At 54.0% G+C, this 19870-nt stretch overlaps 1 protein-coding gene and 1 long non-coding RNA gene across 16 annotated transcripts in view; one reads left to right on the plus strand and one right to left on the minus strand.

Moving 5' to 3' along the window:
- The first annotated feature begins 10088 nt into the window (after positions 1-10088).
- On the plus strand, positions 10089-12692 carry LOC109494666. The gene is made up of 2 exons (XR_002149656.2): positions 10089-11476; positions 11954-12692. It is a non-coding gene; the product is annotated as an uncharacterized LOC109494666 (long non-coding RNA).
- Positions 12693-13595: 903 nt separating this feature from the next.
- Positions 13596-19870, minus strand: part of EPS15L1 (epidermal growth factor receptor pathway substrate 15 like 1) — a 98409-nt gene continuing 92134 nt past the window's right edge. For 7 of the 15 annotated variants that reach the window (XM_045047713.1, XM_023246793.2, XM_023246782.2 and 4 more), the window contains 2 exons: positions 19102-19307; positions 13596-14161 (listed from right to left, as the gene is read on the minus strand). In XM_045047713.1, the coding sequence (XP_044903648.1) occupies positions 14015-14161; positions 19102-19307 (353 nt within the window). In that variant the 3' untranslated portion in view covers positions 13596-14014. Of the gene's footprint in view, positions 14162-17902; positions 18794-18903; positions 19308-19870 lie in introns of those variants that run through there. The other 8 variants (XM_023246812.2, XM_023246818.2, XM_023246786.2 and 5 more) reach the window with 7 other exon arrangements.

Below are 19870 nucleotides of genomic sequence, written 5' to 3' on the forward strand. Positions count from 1 at the left end.
GCAGGACTGAAGGGCAGTGGGGAGCCACAGAGGGATTAAGGCAGGCAGTGACCATCAGCTCTATGCCCTGCCCGTGTCTATGACACGATCCACGGCTGGAAGAGTCCTCATACCTTTCTTTGCCCTTCTCTTGGTTCCCTGAGCATTTTCACCCCAGATTCCTGGGTGGGTGTTGGGGGGGTGGGACCCTGGTCCCTGGCTGGTTCTGACTGGGGGGTCCTGGGGGGCAGAAGCCAAACTGAGGCTGGCACCAACTCAGGGAGCCACGCCCCCCCCCATTCTAGCCCCTCTAGACCAAGGAGGATGGGACAGGGGTCTTGCCAAGACCCTGCCCCCAGCCTGCGCCCTTTCTCCAGCTCTGTCAACCCCCACCACCCCACCGTCTTCCCCCACATCCCTTGTTTTCTTCATTTTGTCATTGTGGTAAAATACACGTGACATAAACCTAACCACCTGAACCATTTTTAAGTGTCCAACTCAGGGGCCTTAAGCGCACTCACACCCCTGTCCCCACCGCCCACCTCCAGAGCTCTGCCATCGTCCCGAACTGAAACTCTGTCCCCGTCAGGCACCAACTCCTCACTCCCCTCCCCCAGCCCCGGCCCCCACCCCCCACCACCTGCTTTCTGCCTCCACGACCGGGACTCCTCTGGGGACCTCACATTAGTGGCATCACACAGTGTCTGTCCCGTTGCGTGTGTGGCTTAGCTCACTCAGCACGACGTCCTCAGGGCGCATCCACACCGCAGCCTGGGGCAGAAGGCCCCTCCTTTTTCAAGGCCGTGTAATACTCCACTGTGTGGATCGGCCAGTTTGCTCGCCTGCTCCCCCACCGCCGGGCCCTCGGGTGACTCCCACCTTCTGGCGATGGTGAACAACACTGCTGCGCACACGCGTGTGCACAGGACCCTACTTTCAACCGTTTGGGAGATCTCCCCAGGAGCGGAGCTGCTGACTCCCCCGTTTTCGCTTTCGAGGCTGTGTTCGCTGCCGCTCAGGGGTGCTCTCTCTTTGCTGAGCAGGGGATCCAGGTGCCGCCAGCCAGCCCCCCGGCGGGCCCGGGTCTCCGTTCCCCACCTCGTGCGCTTCACCAGGACCCAGCTCCCGTGGGCCACGTTCTGGGCCTCTCTGCTTCCTCCTCTGTGAACCACCACGGGGGCGGGCGCTGCCGGTGGCCCAGTTTCGGGGCCACCCCAAAATCAGGTTTTCACAGCGGCCCAGGCTGTGCAGAGCTTGCACCCCCGGGAGCCGGACAGGCCTGCGGTCGAGGTGCCACTCACACCCGGCACGCCCGCCTGCCCACCCAGAGCCGCCTGCAGGCTGCGGTGCGCAGGCAGCTTCCCACCCTGCCGGGGCCCCAGGCGTCCCAGGACGGCCTCCTCGGGAGGCCCCATCGGACCCGGAGACCCTCCGCTGGGCCAGGGCCGCAGCTGGGCCGGGACTCAGAAACCCAGGCCCTCATGCGGGCCAGCGGCATCCGCGCTCACTCGGAGGCAGGGGAGGCCACTCAGAGGGCCAGGCCAGCCAGGCCTCCCGGGCCCCTCGGCCCTCGGGAGCCACGAAAACGAATGCCAGGGGAGCCGGGCAAGCCACCGAGCTCCAACAGCACGCTGCCTGCCAGGACTCGACTCTGTTTTCACCCAGACCAGCACGAACAGAACATGCTATTGACAAGCCTTTCCCCCTCCCTCCTGCCCCCACCAGCTTTCTAAAACATTATTTTCAAGCACAGAGAATCTATAAACCCACTGGATATAACAGACTCGTCTCGAACACTCCACCCAAGAGGAGCAGAATCGTTTTTATCCCCGGGATAGGCCACAAAACCAACCTCAGTAGCCCGGCGAGGATGGAGATGATACAAAGTATGTTCTCTGACCACAACGCAATGAAATTAGAAATCCAAAACAGAGAGAAATCTGGCAGACTCAGAAATACGTGGAAAATAAATACAATAATGCAGGAGTCTGGAGCCTTCGGGAGGGCATCCCGGCAGCGAGGGATTTGTCCAAGGGGGGGGGGGGGCCCGAGGTCCAGAGCTGGATTTCCATGTTGCGGGGGGAGCGGCGGGGGGCAGATCCGGGTCCTGCACGAGGGGCCTGGGTATACCTGAGACTCACCTCATCTGGGGAGCCAGATCTGGGGAGCCCGTGAGGTCTCTGGGTGTCCCTGGGGACTTCCCATAGTTCCTGGCGGGGCGGGGGGGGGCATAGCCTCCAGAGTGGGAGCCCGCCCCGACTCACACAGGTGACCCCCCAGCCCCCAAGAATGGATCCTCAGGGCTCCAAGGCTGGCAGTGGGGACCTCACTGGGGGTCGGCTTCTGAGAGCCTGCCCCAGCCATCCGGTCACACTCCTTCCTTGCTTGTTTAGAATATGTTAGAAACTTCTTCACTGGGCATTCCGGGCCCTTCACAGGCAGCCACATCTCCCTCCTCTGAGCCTCTCTCTACGCCTCCCATGCACCCCCTACCTCACAAGCCGAATCTCCAAGGTCCCCCTGACCCTACCCCGACTCACCCTCACTCCTTCCTCCCCAAGTCCACGTCTTTGCATAGGCTGTTCCTCATGTGGAAAAGCCCTTCCCGTGTGTCCATGCGGCAAACCCAGTCCACCCTTCAAGGCCCAACTCAAGTGTCACCTCCACCGGGAAGCCTGCCCGGACTCCCCCAGCAGGAGCCCTGCCCACCGTCACGCAGACTGACCTAACCAGGGCTGGTGGGGGTGGGGGTGGTTGGGATGGGTATCCGGCTCCCCCATTCGACTGGGTCCGAGCAGCCAGGGGTGAGGGGTGTGCATGAGGAGGGGGCCTGGTTGCAGAAGGGTCAGCACCACGAACTAGGGTAGCGATTCTGCTTCCTGCTGCTCATAAGGAGTAAAACCCCAGCTCCAGGGTTTCCTGAGATGACAGGGTTTCTTATTGATCCCAAGAGAGGTCAAGATGGTAGGTAGTGTTCAGGGTTTAGTGTAGACGTGACTTGAAGTCTGTGGCCCAGATTGACCCCAGTTCTGGCGCTCTCCTCCTGGCCAAAGCCCCGGGCAACCGCCCGGTCCCGTCTGAGCCAAATGTCCCCCTGGGCTGGTCAGAAAAGCGAATCAGAGAATCGTTTCATGCCACACAGTGGGAGCTCAGCCCGTACTGTCCCCTCCTCTGTGTCCCCCAGCATAGACGGAATCCCATCTGGAGGACCCCAGGCAGGGCCCAGAAGTTGGCAGGTATACAGCACCCCAGGGACTCTGGCTCGGCCGCCTGCAGGCCACACTTTGAGACACGCGGCTCTAAATTGTCACAGTCATTCAGGAAATAGTTCTGCACCCGCGAAATGCCAGATGCTGTTCTAGACGCTGCCGTCCTGCCTTCTCCAGCACATCCTGACTGCTCTCTGCCTCTGTCACCCCCGATTTCAACCTTGACCCTAAGTTGGCCTTGTGGGGACTGTCCCAGGTCTAAAAGACTCCTCAGCCAAACCCCACGTCTGCGGCCTCGGGGTTCTATGATGTTCCAGCGCAAGGAGGAATCCGGCCAGCCCCATCTCTCCCTTGGCTTTCAAACATGCCCAGTGGCTCCAATCCCGACTCTCCAGGGCAGAATTCTCCACATTCCCGGTGTGTTTCCGTTGAACCCCAAACCTCAAACACATCCTGATGTCTCATTTCCTCAGCACGGCCGGGGTGACTTAGGCTAGCTTGCCGGGGGCTCGTGGGTTCGTTTTGAGTCATACAGAGGTTTGTCGAAGGAAAGGTTTCTTATCTCAGAAGCTGTTACATCAAGCACAGCCGGTTCCCACCAACCCTCTGCCCGTGTGTGCGCAGGTCCCTGCAGGAGCCCTCAGGCCAGCTTTTCCCTGCCTGCCCGGGTCTGGGCTTTGGGTGACTTGGAGGGGCAAGCCCTTGGCGGCAAAGCAGGGGCTGGGGGCGTTGGGCAGGTCTGAACTGGGCTCTTGGGTTCACCACTGTCACCCTGTGGCTCCTGGCCTTCGTCTCCTCCGCTGCAAAAACGGGGGGGGGCCTCAGCAGGTGCCTTGGCGGGGCTCCCTCTGATGGACACGACCTGCCCTATGCAAGGTACACAGTAGGTGCTCCATAAAGGAAGAGAGAGATGGAACTTCAAAGGAGCAAGCCCACTCATTGTGTTTAGTCCGGGGTCTCTGAGACGTGGGACTAGGGGTGGGGGGCACTGCCACATTTGGACATTTGGACAATCCCAATGTCCAAGGCAACTGTCCACTCTGAGCGACTTCTCCACGGGAAGAGTCTGAGATGCCCAGTGGAAGCACCCAGAGAGAGTGTCCATGCGGGTGACCTTGCACTAGTCCTTTCTTGAGTATGAGTGGGTCCCTCATGGGTGCCTTTTTAAGTGGGGGGGGGGAGGGGGATCCTGAAAGACTTTTGCCTGGAGGCAAAGTTTTGGCAATTTTTAAAAAAATTTTTTAACGTTTTTATTTCTGACGTGGGGGGCAGAGAGAGAGGGAGACACAGAATCCGAAGCAGGCTCCAGGCTCTGAGCTGTCAGCCCAGAGCCCGACGCGGGGCTCGAGCCCATGAACCGTGAGATCCTGACCTGAGCGGAAGTCGGAGGCTTAACCAACTGAGCCACTCAGATGCCCCGGCGGTTGTTGTCTTATTATTGTTGCTGTTGTTGGCTTGCTGGTTCAAGAAACAATCAGGATGTTCACTGCAGCATTATCCATAATGGCCAAAAAGTAGGAAGAACTCAAGCGCCCATCAAAGTATAAGTCAATACACAAAATAATCCATCCACGCAAGGCAATAATATTCAGCCATTGAAAAAAAGGAACGAAGCGCCAGCTCAGGCTACAAGGGGGATGAACCTTGCAAACATCGTGCCGAGTGAGAGCAGCCAGACCCAAATCCACACGGTGTGTGATCCCATTAACATGAAACACCCAGAACAGGCAGATCCATAGAGACAGAGAACAGACTGGTGGTTCTCAGGGGCAAGGGGAGGGGTGTGGGGAGCGGGGGTGTCCCTCGGGGTGACGGCAATGTTCTGGACCTACAGGTGATGGTTGCACAACACTGCGAATGCACCGAGTGCCCCTCAATTGCCCCTTAATTAAGTGGTTAATTGCACACTATGTATATTTTACCTCAGTAAAAACAAATTTATTTTCTGAAAGAAGAAAATGGGAATAGAGGCTTCCATTATAAAATGCTGTCCTTCTTCACAAAATTCTTTTGTGAGTGTAACATAAAGTTTGGTCTTTTTTTTAGTGTCTCTTCTCTTGGCGGATGGATGGAAAACAAGACAGGATACACACGCACACACGCACGCACGCGCACGCGCGCGTGCACTAGAATATCACTCCGCCTTAAAAGAGAAGATTCCGACGCGTGTTACAACACGGATGAGCCTTGAGGACACTGTGCTGAGAGAACTGAGCCAGACGCGAAAGACGTAGTATTTGTCTTTTGCTATTTGGGGGAGGGATGGGAAATTTGTGTTTAACGGGGACAGACTTTCAGTGTCACAAGATGAAGAATCCTGGAGACTGGATGGTGACGATGGTTACACGACATGAATTCACCGGGCACCGGCTGGACCGAGAAATGGTTAAGACGGTACGTTTTACAGCTGTGTGTTTTACCGTGATGTGATAAATAAACATAGCATTTGGGAAATCAGACATACCAGCAGAGGACTGACCCGCAGCCTCTCGGAACAGTCACTCCTTTTTTAACAACAGAAAACAGATACACAGAAAGGGGTGAGTTCAAACCCCCTTTTCATTTCGTGAGGTAATGCTACCTAGAGCTCCACTAACACGTTATAACTGGATACTTGAGTGACTTTCAGAAAAAAACAACGGATTTCCCATTTTAGGGTTTAAAAACAAATCCCGTTCAGGGGCGCCTGGGTGGCTCGGTTGGTTCAACAACGGACTCTGGATTTTGGCTCAGGTCATGATCTCACGGTTTGCGAGGTGGAGCCCCGCATCGGGCTCTGAGCTGACGGCACAGAGCCTGCTTGGGATTGACTCTCTCCATCTCGCTCTGCCTCTCTCTGCCCCACCCCTGCGCGTACGCGCTCTCTCTCTCTCTCTCTCTCTCAAAATAAATAAACTTTTTTTAAAAAAAAGCAAAAAAAATTCCTTTCAGCCCATGCATTTGTCAGCCTTAAGTCAAGATGGGCAAGAGAGCCCCTAATGTAGAGAGTGGGGGAGTCAAAACGATGGTATGACCTTGACGTTGTCATTAGATTCACAGAAGGAGACATTCTTATTTCACGTAATTTCCTTTTGAGCACGTTGACTCTAAGATTTGTGGGGAAACAGGGAGGGGGACCTCTGGTTTCATAGTGCGGCAAACAACGTAGCATTTAATTTTTATTCTTCCAAGTAATGCCGCCTGCACCCCAGAGAAAGATAGAAATCAAATTACAGAGAAATCAGAAACTGTTCCACCCTAATTAAAAAAAAAAAAAAAATTCAGCTGGAGCTCCATGAGGGCAGAGAAAATGTCTGGCTCACCACTGCCTCCCCAGTACCCAGCTCGGGCCCTAGATCTGCTGTGGCAAACTATGGCCCGAGGGCCAAATGTGGCCCCCCAAATGGTTTTTTTTTATAGTTTTTTTTTTAACGTTTATTTATTTTTGAGACAGGGAGAGACAGAGCATGAACTGGGGAGGGTCAGAGAGAGGGAGACCCAGAATCCGAAGCAGGCTCCAGGCTCTGAGCCGTCGGCCCAGAGCCCGACGCGGGGCTCGAACTCACAGACTGCGAGATCATGACCTGAGCTGAAGTCGGCCGCTTAACCGACTGAGCCACCCAGGCGCCCCGCAAATGGTTTTGTAAAATAAAGTTTTATTGGCACACAGCCACATGCTGTCGTCTGTTCTCAGGCTGCTTTTGTGTATAATGGCAGACTTGAGTAATTGCAAGAGAGACCATACGGCCCCAAAAGCCAAACCCATGTACTATCCGGTCCCTGACAGAAAGCCTACCGGCCCCTGGTCCAGAACAACGTGAGTGAAAGTAAAAGTCTGTGGAATTAAATCTGATTCAAAGTACAGTTGGCTGCTGGCAGCATTTCCTGTTTCTGGAAATACAACCGTAGTTGAGGGCATCTGGTTTCTACAGAAATACAGCAGGTCGACCTGGGATGGTTCTCAGGCTCCCGAGAGAAAGTTACAAATGACAAACGGTAAGGGTGCCCCGGGCCCCAGGGCTTAGACCAGACTCTCAGGTAACGGAGGCAGGCGACTCAGTGAGAATGGCCTCTGCGTCGCTGGACTGACTACAGGCGGGAAGAATTTTCTGGATCGAGTTACACAGCTGCCACAGGCCCTCCACGAAGGCCAGGTGAGGAGTCTCACGGCCTGACTTTCGCTCTTACAGATGCCTTGCCAAAGCCTCCCATCTGTCTGGGGGTCCCCGCGTCCCCCCCAAGAAGGTCCACGGCAGCACGGGGGACCCAGAGTCTGTCACCGGCTGGTGACCGCTGGAACAATTCCTGCTTGTTCGCTCACCCACGCTTCCCAAGAAAAGGTTTCGTTCAGAGAATACATGTGGGCACCGCCCCAAGGATTGGGATGTAGAGTCAGCAAGACAATTTAAGCAAAAACAGGGTTCGAAGCGGACGGTTGGATGTGAGAGGCGGCAAAAGATAGAGAAAAAGAGTTGCTAGAAATATGGCCAATGGCCTGAAGACAAAGTATCAGAAAAATACCCCCCGCCCCCCCGCAGGGCTTCCTTCCAAGCTGGGGCACGGGCCTGGGGGACAGGGACATGTCTGCGAGGGGTAGGATGTGCTCTAGGCGTGAAAGGAGGCTCCACAGCTGAAAATCAGTTTCTAGTCATTTCCTCTGTTAAATGAACCATCTTCCTTGGCCCAGTCAATGCTTGAGAGAAAAAGGGCAACTGAGAAGCTCAAACAAATCAAGAAGGTGGCACAGAAGATGGAAAATGGGGGAGTCTGCCCCCCCGCCCCCCGCTGCAGTTGGCCAGACGCACTGGGAGGGCCAGGCAGGCGCAGGTGACAAGGTGGCCGGGGTAAGCCATGAGGGTCAGAGGACTTGTAGGACAGGAGAGTGCGATGGCTCTGTGGCCTCAAGCGTATGTCCAGAGAGAATCAGCCCTGTGGAAGGCTGGGGATCCCCGGAATCCTTCCGGGGCTGGAAGGGATCTACTCTGTGGGATCGTCTTGGTCAAGGACCCGAAGAACCACCACGTCCCGGGGCCATTGCCCTCCAACTCCTCAGACTTAACTTCAGGAGCTATGAATGCCAGGCCACTTCCAGTAAGTGTCATTGTCGGTTATAAAAATAACCACTGTTGAAGTGGTGACAGGCTCATGATAGAGTCCAGCAGTGCCACTCCAAGGGCAATGGCATCTGTCCTCCTCAAGTGGAAAGTCCCCTGGCCAGGCCTCTGAGTCGGCGCTAGCCTCTTGGTTTCGGACACAACCACCATTTTCCCCGTCTGTGGGCCGAAAATGGACTTGGTCCGCCCAAGGCACTCGGGACACGGGAGCCCCCTTCTCTCCACGGGCCTTCGTACCATCTCCGGGAAAGTTAGCAGGTCTGAGGGGCCTCCCGGCTCCCCGCCTACCCCACACCAATTTCCCTTGGAACGAGCCTCCCATACTCAGCGACAGAGTGGTAGCTTATCCAGTATAGACGAGAGTTAGCTCTCCGCACGTTCCTGGGTAGCAGACCTAGACGGCACGAGCCCCTGCTATCGAAGTGCAAGGCAATCACTATCGTGGCGACCATTGCTTTAATAAGAACCCTCCGAATCACTAATAACAAAAACCGCTACCACCGGCTGGGGGAGAGGGGAAACGGGGAGTTGTTGTTCCATGGCTATGAAGTTTCAGTTTTGCAAGATGAAAAACTTCTAGAGAGCTATTGCACAACAACGCGAAGAGAGTCCACACTACTGAGTCGTACAGTAAAAATCGTTGAGATGGTGCATTTTGTTAGGTGGGTTTTTTTTTTCTCCTTACCACAGTTAGTAGCAAAAATAGATGACAAAACAACTACTGCTACTGTTCTTTCTGTGCTTTCTACCTTGAGCGTCTAGAATGTGCTGAGAACACTGCCATGGATTCTCACAACAGCCCTGGGAGATGATGTTATTCTCTCCACTTTACAGAGGAGGAGAAATGGTCCCAAGGGATGGTGTGGGCTCCCCCGGGTCTCTCGAGAGGGGAGCTGGGTTTACACCGAGTCTGTCCGACTCAAGGCTGTGTCCTTCCCAGCCCACCCATGGTCTCTTCACCCCTCAGGGTCTTCTCTGGTCTCCCTTAGGGGAAGAGAAGCCAGAAGACTGTTATCCTAGGATCTGGAACCGGAAAGGAATCGCAGATCCGGTCCACCATGCTGTTCTCTTAGAACCAGGATCCCCACTTCCTTTAAAAAGTGTGTTTACGGCTGAACAATGGCCACATCTCATCTTGGGTCTTTTTTTGGCTCTCAGAATGGAAACTCTGCCCTTTGTCTCGAGCACAAAGAAACAATATTCACTGCAGGCCATTATCTGAAAAGCCCTTATGTTCTGGTCCCCAGAAAGGGTTCTCTACCCCCAGATTGAAGGTCAGTGTAGGAAGACCATTGCAAGGTCACAGAATTGCTCATTTATTAAACTGAGGCTTCTCATAAAATATTTTTTTTAATTTATAAGGTACATATTATAGTATTGATATATATCCTTGTCACAATATTTTGATATTGACATGTTATAGACTCTATATGTTATAATAGTATTATCATTATACATGAGAGTCTATTATAGGTCAGACTAGTAATATATACAATACTACTACAATTATATATAATAGTATGTGTACTAAGTATTTATTTGAGAGAGACAGAGTTAGAGCAGGGAAGAGGGGCAGAGGGAGAGAGAGAGGGAGAGAGAGAGAAACTTAGGCAGGCTCCACACTGAGTGTGGGGCTCGATCCCACAGCCCTGGATCATGAGCTGAACTGAAATCAAGAGTTGGACGCTCAACCAACTAAGACATCCAGGTGCCCCATGTAGTAAATATATAATAGTGTATACACACACACACACACACACACACACACACACACATACACACACACACACACACACACACACACACACACACACACACTAGTTATTTAAGCTAGCATTTCTCCCTTAGCTATCAAATGGTTTTCAAGAGTGGAAAAATATCTTTTTCACTTTTTTTTAAGGCATGGAAAAATATTTTTATTGAAATACATTTGACATATAACATTGCGTAAATTTTTACAACACTGCATAAATTTAAGGTGTACACGTTAATTTGATACACTTAGGTATTATAATACGATTTCCATTTAGCAAGAATTAGCACCTCTATTGCATTACATAATCCTAATTCCTTTTTAGTGGCTGGAATAATTAAGCTCTAGTCTCTTCTTAGCATGTTTGGTGATCATAATACGATATTGTTACCTATAGGTGCACAAAACATTTTAAGTAAAGACGAGGCTACCAGGATGGTTTCCGTTTTCTTCTTTATTGTTACCTGAACTCCTAAAATATGTGTGCCTTTCTAGAGACTTGAATCACAATCTTAAGACTTTTAAAGCTAGAAAGGTCTTCGTCCGGTCCGGCCTCCTTGCCAAAGGAGGAAAGTGAGTCCCAGAGCAGTTAGGTAGCGTGTGCCCAAGGTCATGAAGCAGGAGCATACTGCTGCTGGAGAGCAAATCAAAGAGATATTTAAAAACCCACTAAACATAAACATGCAAGCCCATATCACGTAATTTCTCTGGAATAAGTCTGTGATAAGGATCACATTTCCCTTTATGTTTTTCCAACAACAGCTCATGATACAATTTGTACGGCTCCTGGTAACTTTTACTGGGGAAAATTTGGGGGAAAAAAAAAAAACAACAACAAAAGTACCATGTTTCAAAAGGAACCAGATCTGATAAGGCGGCAGAAATATTTACTCCATTATTTCAAGAGGCAGGTTCTTTGTTTCTCAGACGCTTCCTGTTTTAAAAATAGCTTTCCACAACTGTTCCAGGACTAGGATGTCCTTTTAAATGAAACGGGCTTTGAAGATGCAATTTCATTTCAGTGGCAGATAATCGGCCAGCCTTTTGCAGGAGGCGGCTCGGACCGGGTCTCCTGGACCCTTGGGTGCCGGTCCCGCGGCAGCCGGGGCTGGGTGGCTGGACGGTGAGGAGGTGGGGAAGCAGCCAGCACAGGTGGGAGCCTGAACAGAGCGGGGCACCTGCTAAGGGGACAAAGGCTTCCAGCCATCGGGCGGCACATCAGTGATGTTGCGAAATCAAAGGCGCTGCCGTTCACATGCAGGATGTGATTGGATGGAGGGAGGGTATGACCCTTAGCTTTAGGCGTGATCGTGGCCTGGTGGCTGCGTGAGAAGGCGCCCACCTTTCTGAGCGACGCGTACTTGGATGGGGAAGGACGAAATGATGCCGTGGCCGAACTGCCTTGAAGCCTGGCTGCAAAGGGATCGGACACCGGGCGACGCGTATGCGGGGGTTTACTGTGCTCTTCTCGCCGCTACTATGTTTGGAGATTCTCGTAATAAATGCTTTCGAACTGGATACTCTGTGTTTTAGGAAAGGGTGTGCGTGTTCCCTGCCGAGGAAGAGGCAGAGCGAGCCCGTGGGAGCGGGGAGGGATCGGTGGATTGGAGGCTGATTTTGGGTGTCTGTGTAGGAGCATCCCTGAGTGTGGGGGGGGGGGGGAGGCTGGGGAGAAAGGAAATGGGACTTAAAACTGGCTCATAACCGTTTTTGGGGGGGCGGGGTGTCTGGGAACCTTTAACAACCAAATGAAAACATCATGGACACCCTCCACATAAACAAGAAAAATACACAAATGCAACCTCAGGGGTTCGAGGATTCCCTAAAGCCCATCGCACCTCCCTGGGTAAGAGCTCCTCATTCAGTGCACGGTCCTCCATTTCTAAGACGTAAAGAGACTCTTTCTGTGCCTTTTCTAGGTGCAGTGGAGACGTAAAAAAGCAACGGGGCAAGAAGAAACAAACCTTTTCCGAGACCGGCAAAATGCTGAGCCACCGGCGCTTTGGGGCTTTGAGGCTCCGGGCAAATGACTACAAGACGCGGAGCCTCAGTTTTCCCACCAGGAAAATGCACGGTCGCCTTGCCTCGCCTGCCAGGTGGCTCTGAGGCTGAAACAAAATGCTGGAAGCTGAATCATTGCAAACACGGAGAGGGTTTCACCTCATGCCCACGTGCAGAGCTGTGACCACCTTGGGGAGCAGCGACACGGTGACTGCCACCTGAGGGGAGGAAGCCTGAGGAATCGCCTCCAGCCACATTCTGGAAGCTGCTGGCTCTTCCAGAGAGGATGGGGGGCACGCCCCTCAGAGGTCAGGAAGCCCACAGGCTTCGTGCGAGGCCCCAGACCCACGTCACTGCCAAGGACAGAGAAGCCAGGCGGTCTCCTGGGCACCAGGGAATCCCACACCCTCCAGGACCCCGGGGGCCCCTCGTCCGTAACCTGGAAAAGGGAGATTTAATTTCCCAATATTGGTTCATTAGTTCTAACAAATGTACCATTATGAGTACAAGAGGTTAAAAACAGGGGAGTTTGTTAGGGGTTTATGGGAATCCCTTTGCATTATCTTTGTGATTTTTCTGCAAATCTGAAACTGGGTCTAAGAAGTAAAGTTTACTAAAGCGTAAGAACAAGCAAATAAATACGTCTGTTAGAATGATTCCCTGGAGGTGATAAAGCATGTGCATTGGGGGGCAGGGGGACTGAGAAGCAGCAGGCAGGGGGGCGGGGGTGAGCGGCCCTGCCTTGGCTGGGGAAGGGGAGCAGGCAGAGACCTTGGCCCAGAGATACACAACAAACACCGAAAAGGAACTTTTCCAAAGAAGGGTCTTAGAATCTGACCCTACCAGAAGGGGCTGGGGCTGGGTCCCCTGAGATTTCCCGGAATGGTTGATCCTGACATTCCCATCTCGTCCCCTCCCGAACCTGCGTGGTTTGGGGGTCAGAGGTTCTCTGCTGCATTTTCTCTGGATAAAGGCTCTTCCCAGGCTATGCTCAGGCGGCTCAGATTCGAAAGTTATTATCATCTTTATCTGAAAGAAGTTGGTGGGGGGTGGGGGGGGAGGAGGGAAGGGGGGGTCTCGTCTCCCTGGGGACAGCGAGAAGCAAAGCAGGGGGCAGATCTGCAATATCTTCAGCAACTCCTGAGGTCGTCCTGTCAACAGTTACATCCAAGCTTCCGGAACGTTCTAGGGGAACACAGCTGCATCCTAGGGGGAAACTGTCCCGTTTCCCGATTCTGACTACGGGTTTCGGACTGCCCAGTGGCCTCGCCCCTGATGGAGACCAGGCCTCAGCGAACGGCACGGGGCTCTTTTTTTCAAATTGCGGGGCCTTGACAAAGGGCCGCCCCCCCTCTAGTGACAATGACCCTGGGGAGCCAGGGCGACCCTGAAAACGTCCGAAATTGGCTTTGTGGCCCTAGAAGCCACTCAAGCGCTTAGGATTCACACAGGAACCTTCCATCTGGTTTTCCGCCCACCGCGGGGCTGGTTTCCCTCTGGGATACCACGTGTGAACGTTAAAGCCAGGAAGATAACATTTCAATGAAAGGGAAAGAAAGATTGTGTTTTGTATTAAAATACTTTATATTAACCATTCGAACTGAATTTTATACAACGGATGCGGACACCGCCCAGATGTCTGTCTCAGAAGGGGGGGTTGGGGAGGCGTCGGGTGGGGGCGCCCCGGCGCCGGCGCGAGCAGGAGACGAAAGGCCGGGAGTCACGGTCCTGTGCTCCGGGCGGAGGGAGAACCGGGTGCCGCCGCTCAACAGGGACGTCACGGCGCAGGTGAGCCCCCCGAGACCGAGGCCCTCTGACCCGCGAGTCCTTGGCGGAACAGTGGCGGCCACGCGTCACCACGTGAAACGGGGGCCACTGTGCGTGCGTGCGTGCGTGCGTACAGACAGACTCGAGCTTTCTCCTTTTGCACCAGCGCCCCCGCGGCCGTCCCGCCCGCGCCGGTGGCCGGGGCCGGGCGCCTAGGCGGCGGGCATGTCAGCCTTGCTGAGCGCGATGGCCAGCTCCAGGTCCTCCTGCTCCTGCCGCCGCAGCCGCGCCAGCCTCTCCTGCTCCGCCTTCTCGCTCTCCCGCTTGGCCCACGCGAGTTGCTGCTCCTCATTGCCAAACTGCAAAGGAAAATGGAGGTGGGGTTACTCGGCCCGGAAGCTGCGAGCCACCACTTGGGGGTGGGGGCGGGGGGGGGCGAGGAGGGCGCCTGCCGTGCGCGCTGTCGGGGTGCAGAATGCAATGCTGGGGTGCGCTGGGGGGGGGGGGCGGGGGCCGCGTGGCGTGCACGTGAAAACCGGCAGAAGCCAAAGAAGCCCGTGTCTCGGTCGGGAGCGGGGAGGGGACACGCACGCCCCCCGGTCCTGACCCAGGGTCACATGCACTGAGAAACAGTCTGACCTGAACTGCCACCTGGGACCTCAGAGAAACTAGTCGCCCTGCCCGCAGGAAACCAAGGCAGGCAACGCGAGGCGTCAGTTTGGGGACACAGAGAGATTTCCTGCAACTCCCCGGGGTGGGAGTCTATGAGGCTTCAACGGGGGTGTGAAGGAGGAGCCTCCGCGTGGCCTCCTCTCGGGGCGTCTCTGAAAACGGCGGTGGAGCAGAGGTCTGAACCGAGGAGCTCAAACAGCGAACCTACAAGGCCCGGGCCTCGATGACGGGCCGATGACACCAGTGGGTGGAAGGCGCCGAGACTGGAGAGTTCTGGCACGTGCACGGGGCTCTGGGCTTCACATGTGCACAGACGACTGTCTTGAAACGCGGCATCTCTACCCCGGCCACGGTCCGGGGAGCTCTGGGCCTGCTAAGCGCCACTTTGTACTTGAACATTTACAGCAGCCAATCGGTCCAGGAGTTCTTGAGGTCCTTTTCCAAAAGTTTCAATTCAAAAAAAAATTTTTTTCAGCAGCAGAGGAAACCGTTCTGATACCAAGATGGGTGGTTTCAAACCAGTCAAGGCACCTTAGCTTTCTGGCAAGAAAAGCAAAGCTAGATCTCACACGCTCTTCCCGTGGCGTGGGTCGCTGGCTCCCCCCAAGACCCCCCATCACATGCCCCAACGCAGACTCGGGGCCCTTCCCAGGTGTCTTCGCTGCACCCGCTCTGCCGGCTCTTCACTAAGCGCTGGACGACACCAAAGAAACAGGCAGGCCGGTCCTTGGAAAGGTGGCCCTCGGGAACAGGCATACAGACAATCCCAATCTGACACGGGCTTCAAGGAGGCCCATACAGACCCCAGGGGGAGCACTGGGGAAGGAAGCACAAAAGAAATTCGCGGCTACCTCTTCACACATGTACTGAGCCTGAGTGGCAACTGGGGGGTGAGCTCATCCGACAGGTGGGGACACGGAGGCCTGGGGACAGCAGGGAGCTGTGCCCGCAGCACGCTGGACTTTCTCTCTGGGTCTGGGTGGAGGCGGGGCAGGGGCGGTCAGCCACAGCTGAGGAGTTGGGGCCACAGGGCACCTTCGTGAGTGTGGCTTTTGCCGGGGTGGGGGGTTACCAGCCAACCCTGGCGTTGCCAGAACAGAGCATGGGGTGGGAGGGGCTAGACTTCCAAGGGCTTGTGCACCAGAGTGGGGGAGGGGTGGTGGAGGAAGCCTGGTCTGGACCACATGTGGCCTGGAGAAGGAGGTGGGACAGGAGAGGCAGCCTCCCTCCGTCTGGCCTTGGGAGTCAGGTGGGGACAAGTGTGGGGTCAGCATGAAAAAGAGCCGTCCCCAGGAAGAAAGGCTAAGTCTGACTTTCTCAAAGAAGCTACCCAGAAAAGCGTTCAGGGGGGTGATGAGTCTCCAGGTAGGACTCCCTGAAACCTGGTCCCCACCCCTGTTTCCACTGCCCGTCACAGAAAGCCCCCCCCCCCCCCCCGCACTCTGGGGAACTTTCCCATACCTCATCAGGAGAAAAATAAGGAAAAAACAACAAATGCTGGCAGAAATGGCAGCATGGTTGACAGGGACCTTGCCCTCTGTCGGCTCAGAGGAGGGGGTGGGTGGGGGCTGACAGGCAACGGCCAAGGTGATCCAGCCACAGCCTGGAAGCAAGGCCAGGAGGGGTCAAGTATCAGCTGAGGCCACACGGCCACACCATGATTCCCGCCCAGCCCCAGAGTCTTAGGATGTCACCACAAAGCCTCCTGTTCAAGGGGTCTCCATTTTCAAATTAGATGTGCTGACAGGAACATTCCAGATGCCTTCAGAGCGGACTGGGTTGGGGCCAGCTTCAGGATCCTCTATGGAGACTCGAACCAAGCATATGGTTTGTGCGCACTTGAGAAGCAGGCTGGACCATCGTTTCCGAGAGAACACCGGAGGAAGAGGGTTCCTTGTAGCTCCCTCTGGGCCTCATGTCAGCAGAAAATTCTCTCCGGGTCCCAGCGGACCCCGGTCCTCTGACCTGCCCGCGTCGTGAAGGCCAGAACCTGGAGCACCTGTGGATGCGACCGCCACTCCATCAACGGCAGCTGACTCCCGCTTCACCCCTGCGCCGTCCTGGAGCGGAGACAGTGGGGCACAGGTTGCTGCCCTCCCTCAACATCTCGAGGCGGACACTTAGCAGTTTTACTTCAGCAGCCTCTTGGCAGAAATCCGGGGTCCAGACGGCTCCGCACACAAGTCACCTGGGACCGTTCCTCCCCGGGGCCCGAGGCGTGTGACAGAGCCTGTACCGTGCCATGCGCGGGACGCCTGCAGCCACCTCCCGCTGGCTCACTGCTGCCACCGTGAGAATCGCATCCAACTCGGTTGAGGGTGCACGGCGCACCCATCTGATAGCTGCTCTGTACGTCTGGAAAAAAGAGCCATTTTGCTAACCTATAAATGCTACTTCCTAATAAACACATTTGCCTGAGACAGAAAGTCTTGTTTTGAAAGAAATCTTGGAGACGTTTCCCGTGAACAGCTCCAAGGACAAGTAACCCATTGATGGAAACTCGGGGCTCATAAATTAGAGGCTTCCAGAGTGGCAGAGCCAGGGCGCCAACGGGGGACGGCACGCGCAGTGACATCGGCATAACTGAGCTCCAGTGCAGACCCAGAGGCTTCTGCGCGGGGAACAGGGCGTCTCGGTGCCACTCTTAGAACATCCGAGCTGGAAGAGTCACGGTGCCAGTGACTGGGCAGGAAGAGACCTGTCAGCGTTTACTTGGGGAAGCTGAAATACACAAACCAGAGGAACCGACTCTGGCCCTGTTTTGAGTTGGCCCAGATCTTCAAGGTCCAGGGAACCAGAAACCAGTGGCCAATGGGCTGCATCCCTGGATGTCATGAAAACGCAGACATCCTGAGTGCCCCAAGGTGGGACAGGCTGACCATCTTGGGACTATAGTAGGACCGAAGGGGACACACCAAACCAGTCAGGTGTCCTGCCTGCCTCTCCCCACACTCCATCCCAGCAGAGTGGCCAAATCCCACTGTCGGGTCATTTCCTCTGGAAAAACTGGGGCATCCGAAGCGGGAAAGGCGATTTCAAACAAAGAACAGCAGGGCTGCAAACTGGGTGGAACCTGATCCCCCACCTGGAAACGAGAATGATCAAATACCAGGGATGTTTCTGGAGTGACCAAAAATGTTGGGCCAAATGACAGCTTGAAACCTCAGATTTTTTTTTTTTTAAATATTTTCCCCAAACCAGCCATCAGGTGGGGGGTGGGGGTCACAGAAACAGAACCATGCATTTCAGAAAGAGAGCAGTCGTTTCTCCCAATTGCCAATCACATCTACTTACCCCTCTTCCCTACCCAAAACAGAGTACCCGAATCATACGTGAACAGCTCTATTTTTCTCATCAGCGTTTAACATTTTTTTCCCCCCGCCAAAATACAAATGTGGTACTATTCAAGAAACTGTAGATAAAGCGGGTTTTGTTTTGGGCTTTTATTAATAATGTTGCCATTTGTATACATCCACAGTGTGCACTGGCTGTCAACAAAATTCAGCTAAAGGCAGTCGTAAAATATTTATAGGTCGCCAAGAGCCGAGAACGCGTCGGCATCTCGGGCGATTTCGGTAACGCCACAGGACGGCTAGCTGTGCACGAGGTGGATCTGAAGCGAATCAGGCACTCACTGGGCACCGACAGGGCAGAGCCTGTGTTAGGACAGAGTCTGGGAGCAGGAGTGTCTATTAGGTCATGCGTCTCCACCCCTAGCCAGGAAACAAAAGTACTTTGCAAATTCGAATGAAGAAAACCTTTTCAAAAACAAACAGTGCGCGACAGACAGACCGTGAAACCAGTTCTGGGAAGACAACATCTGAAGCTCTCGGAGAACAAGATTCTCGGTACCCAGGAAGGTACTGAAAACAGCCTGGAGGGACAGCGTTTTACAACCTGGAATCTTTTCTTGCGCTCCGCTCCGAGAAACAAAGCCAGGCTTTCAGAAATCCCAGGATTAGCTTCTGAAAAGGCACTTAGCTTTGCTAACTGGCTCCGGGAGGGTTTTGGTTTTGGTTTAGTTTTGGCAAAGGGAAAGGGCGTCAGGGCAGTTGTTCTGGGCTGGACGTCTCTGTGCATTGTAGCTGGTAACTGAATTAAGTGCTGAAAAATCGAATGGCTCTTCCTTTGCGGGTCCTGCCTGGGTCCATCCGTCCTCACTAGCCGCTCCAAATGCACTGGGGCGGGCCCATCACAACTCTGGCAACGGAGACCCTTCTGGGGGCAGCGACACCCTAACGAAACTTCTGCCGTCTTGTTTTCAGACTTCGGAAGCGTGCGACACCTCAGCTGCCAAGAGTCCCTGAACACAACAGCCTCTGGGCAACAGAAATAACACAGAGTCTAACCAGGAAGGACAGAAACAGGCCTGCGTGGCCACCCCGCTGGAAGAAAGCATGCCCTTATCACAGAGTATCCAAACCGTAGCTCTTTTTTTTGTTTTATTGAGAAACTGGTTTTCTTACAGAAAGCAGTAGTACAGAATAAATAACACAAGTGAGAGCACTGAGGTACCGGGGGACATAAGCCAAGTTTGCCTTTGGAAAGAGACAAAAAAAAACAACCCCAAAGAAGCTGCAAGCGGAGGGGTGAGGGTGGGGGGTGGCGCAGAGGAAGCTCAACTTACAGAGGTGAAGTCTGCAAAGCCCAAGGAAGAGGCTTTAGAAGGTTTAGCTGAAGAGGAGGGAGCAAATGGATCTTTTCCACTAAACGGGTCCCCAAACCCCTTTTTATTTTGGAACGGGTCACTGCTGTCAGCCCCGAGTGGCTGGAATGGATCGGGGGGCTCGGGAAAGTCTGCAGAACCAAGCTGGCTTACAGGTGTACTTTTACCTGGAAAGTTTAGGAGAAAAAAGAAAAAAAAAAAAAAAAGGGAGAAAAACAAAAGAAATACAAGTTACTGACCACGGACAGAACAGAGTCCTGACCGAGGAGGCCGGCACGCGCTCACGGAGACACCCTCTCCCTCTTTGGAAAGGGCTGGAATGCCGCTCAGTGGTGGGACAGATCCCGGGGAATCCTGGGTGGATCTCGCTTTATGCTCACCTTATCCCAGAGGCTTAACAGGTTTGCGGGCAAATACAAGAAAACCACTTCAGACAACCCCCTCCCTTCCCCGCCCCACACAGCTAAAATTTACTGTCTTTAACAAGCGTACTCGCAGGCATGTTTCAAAGTGACTCATTTTAGTGTGGCAACACATTTACTTATCACACGGAAAGTCATGGCTGAGCAGAAAAATACACTGTAAAACTTCTAACAAAAAAAAAGGGGGGTATTTGCAATTAAAAGGGGGAATTGGTTTCACAACATGGTACAGAGTTAGCATTACTTGTGAGGCTCACCAGACAAACCCCCTCTGCTATCCTGAGATTTAGATTTGTTTTCAGCTCCCA

Source organism: Felis catus, chromosome A2 (assembly GCF_018350175.1).
Source record: "Felis catus isolate Fca126 chromosome A2, F.catus_Fca126_mat1.0, whole genome shotgun sequence".
NCBI lineage: Eukaryota > Metazoa > Chordata > Mammalia > Carnivora > Felidae > Felis > Felis catus.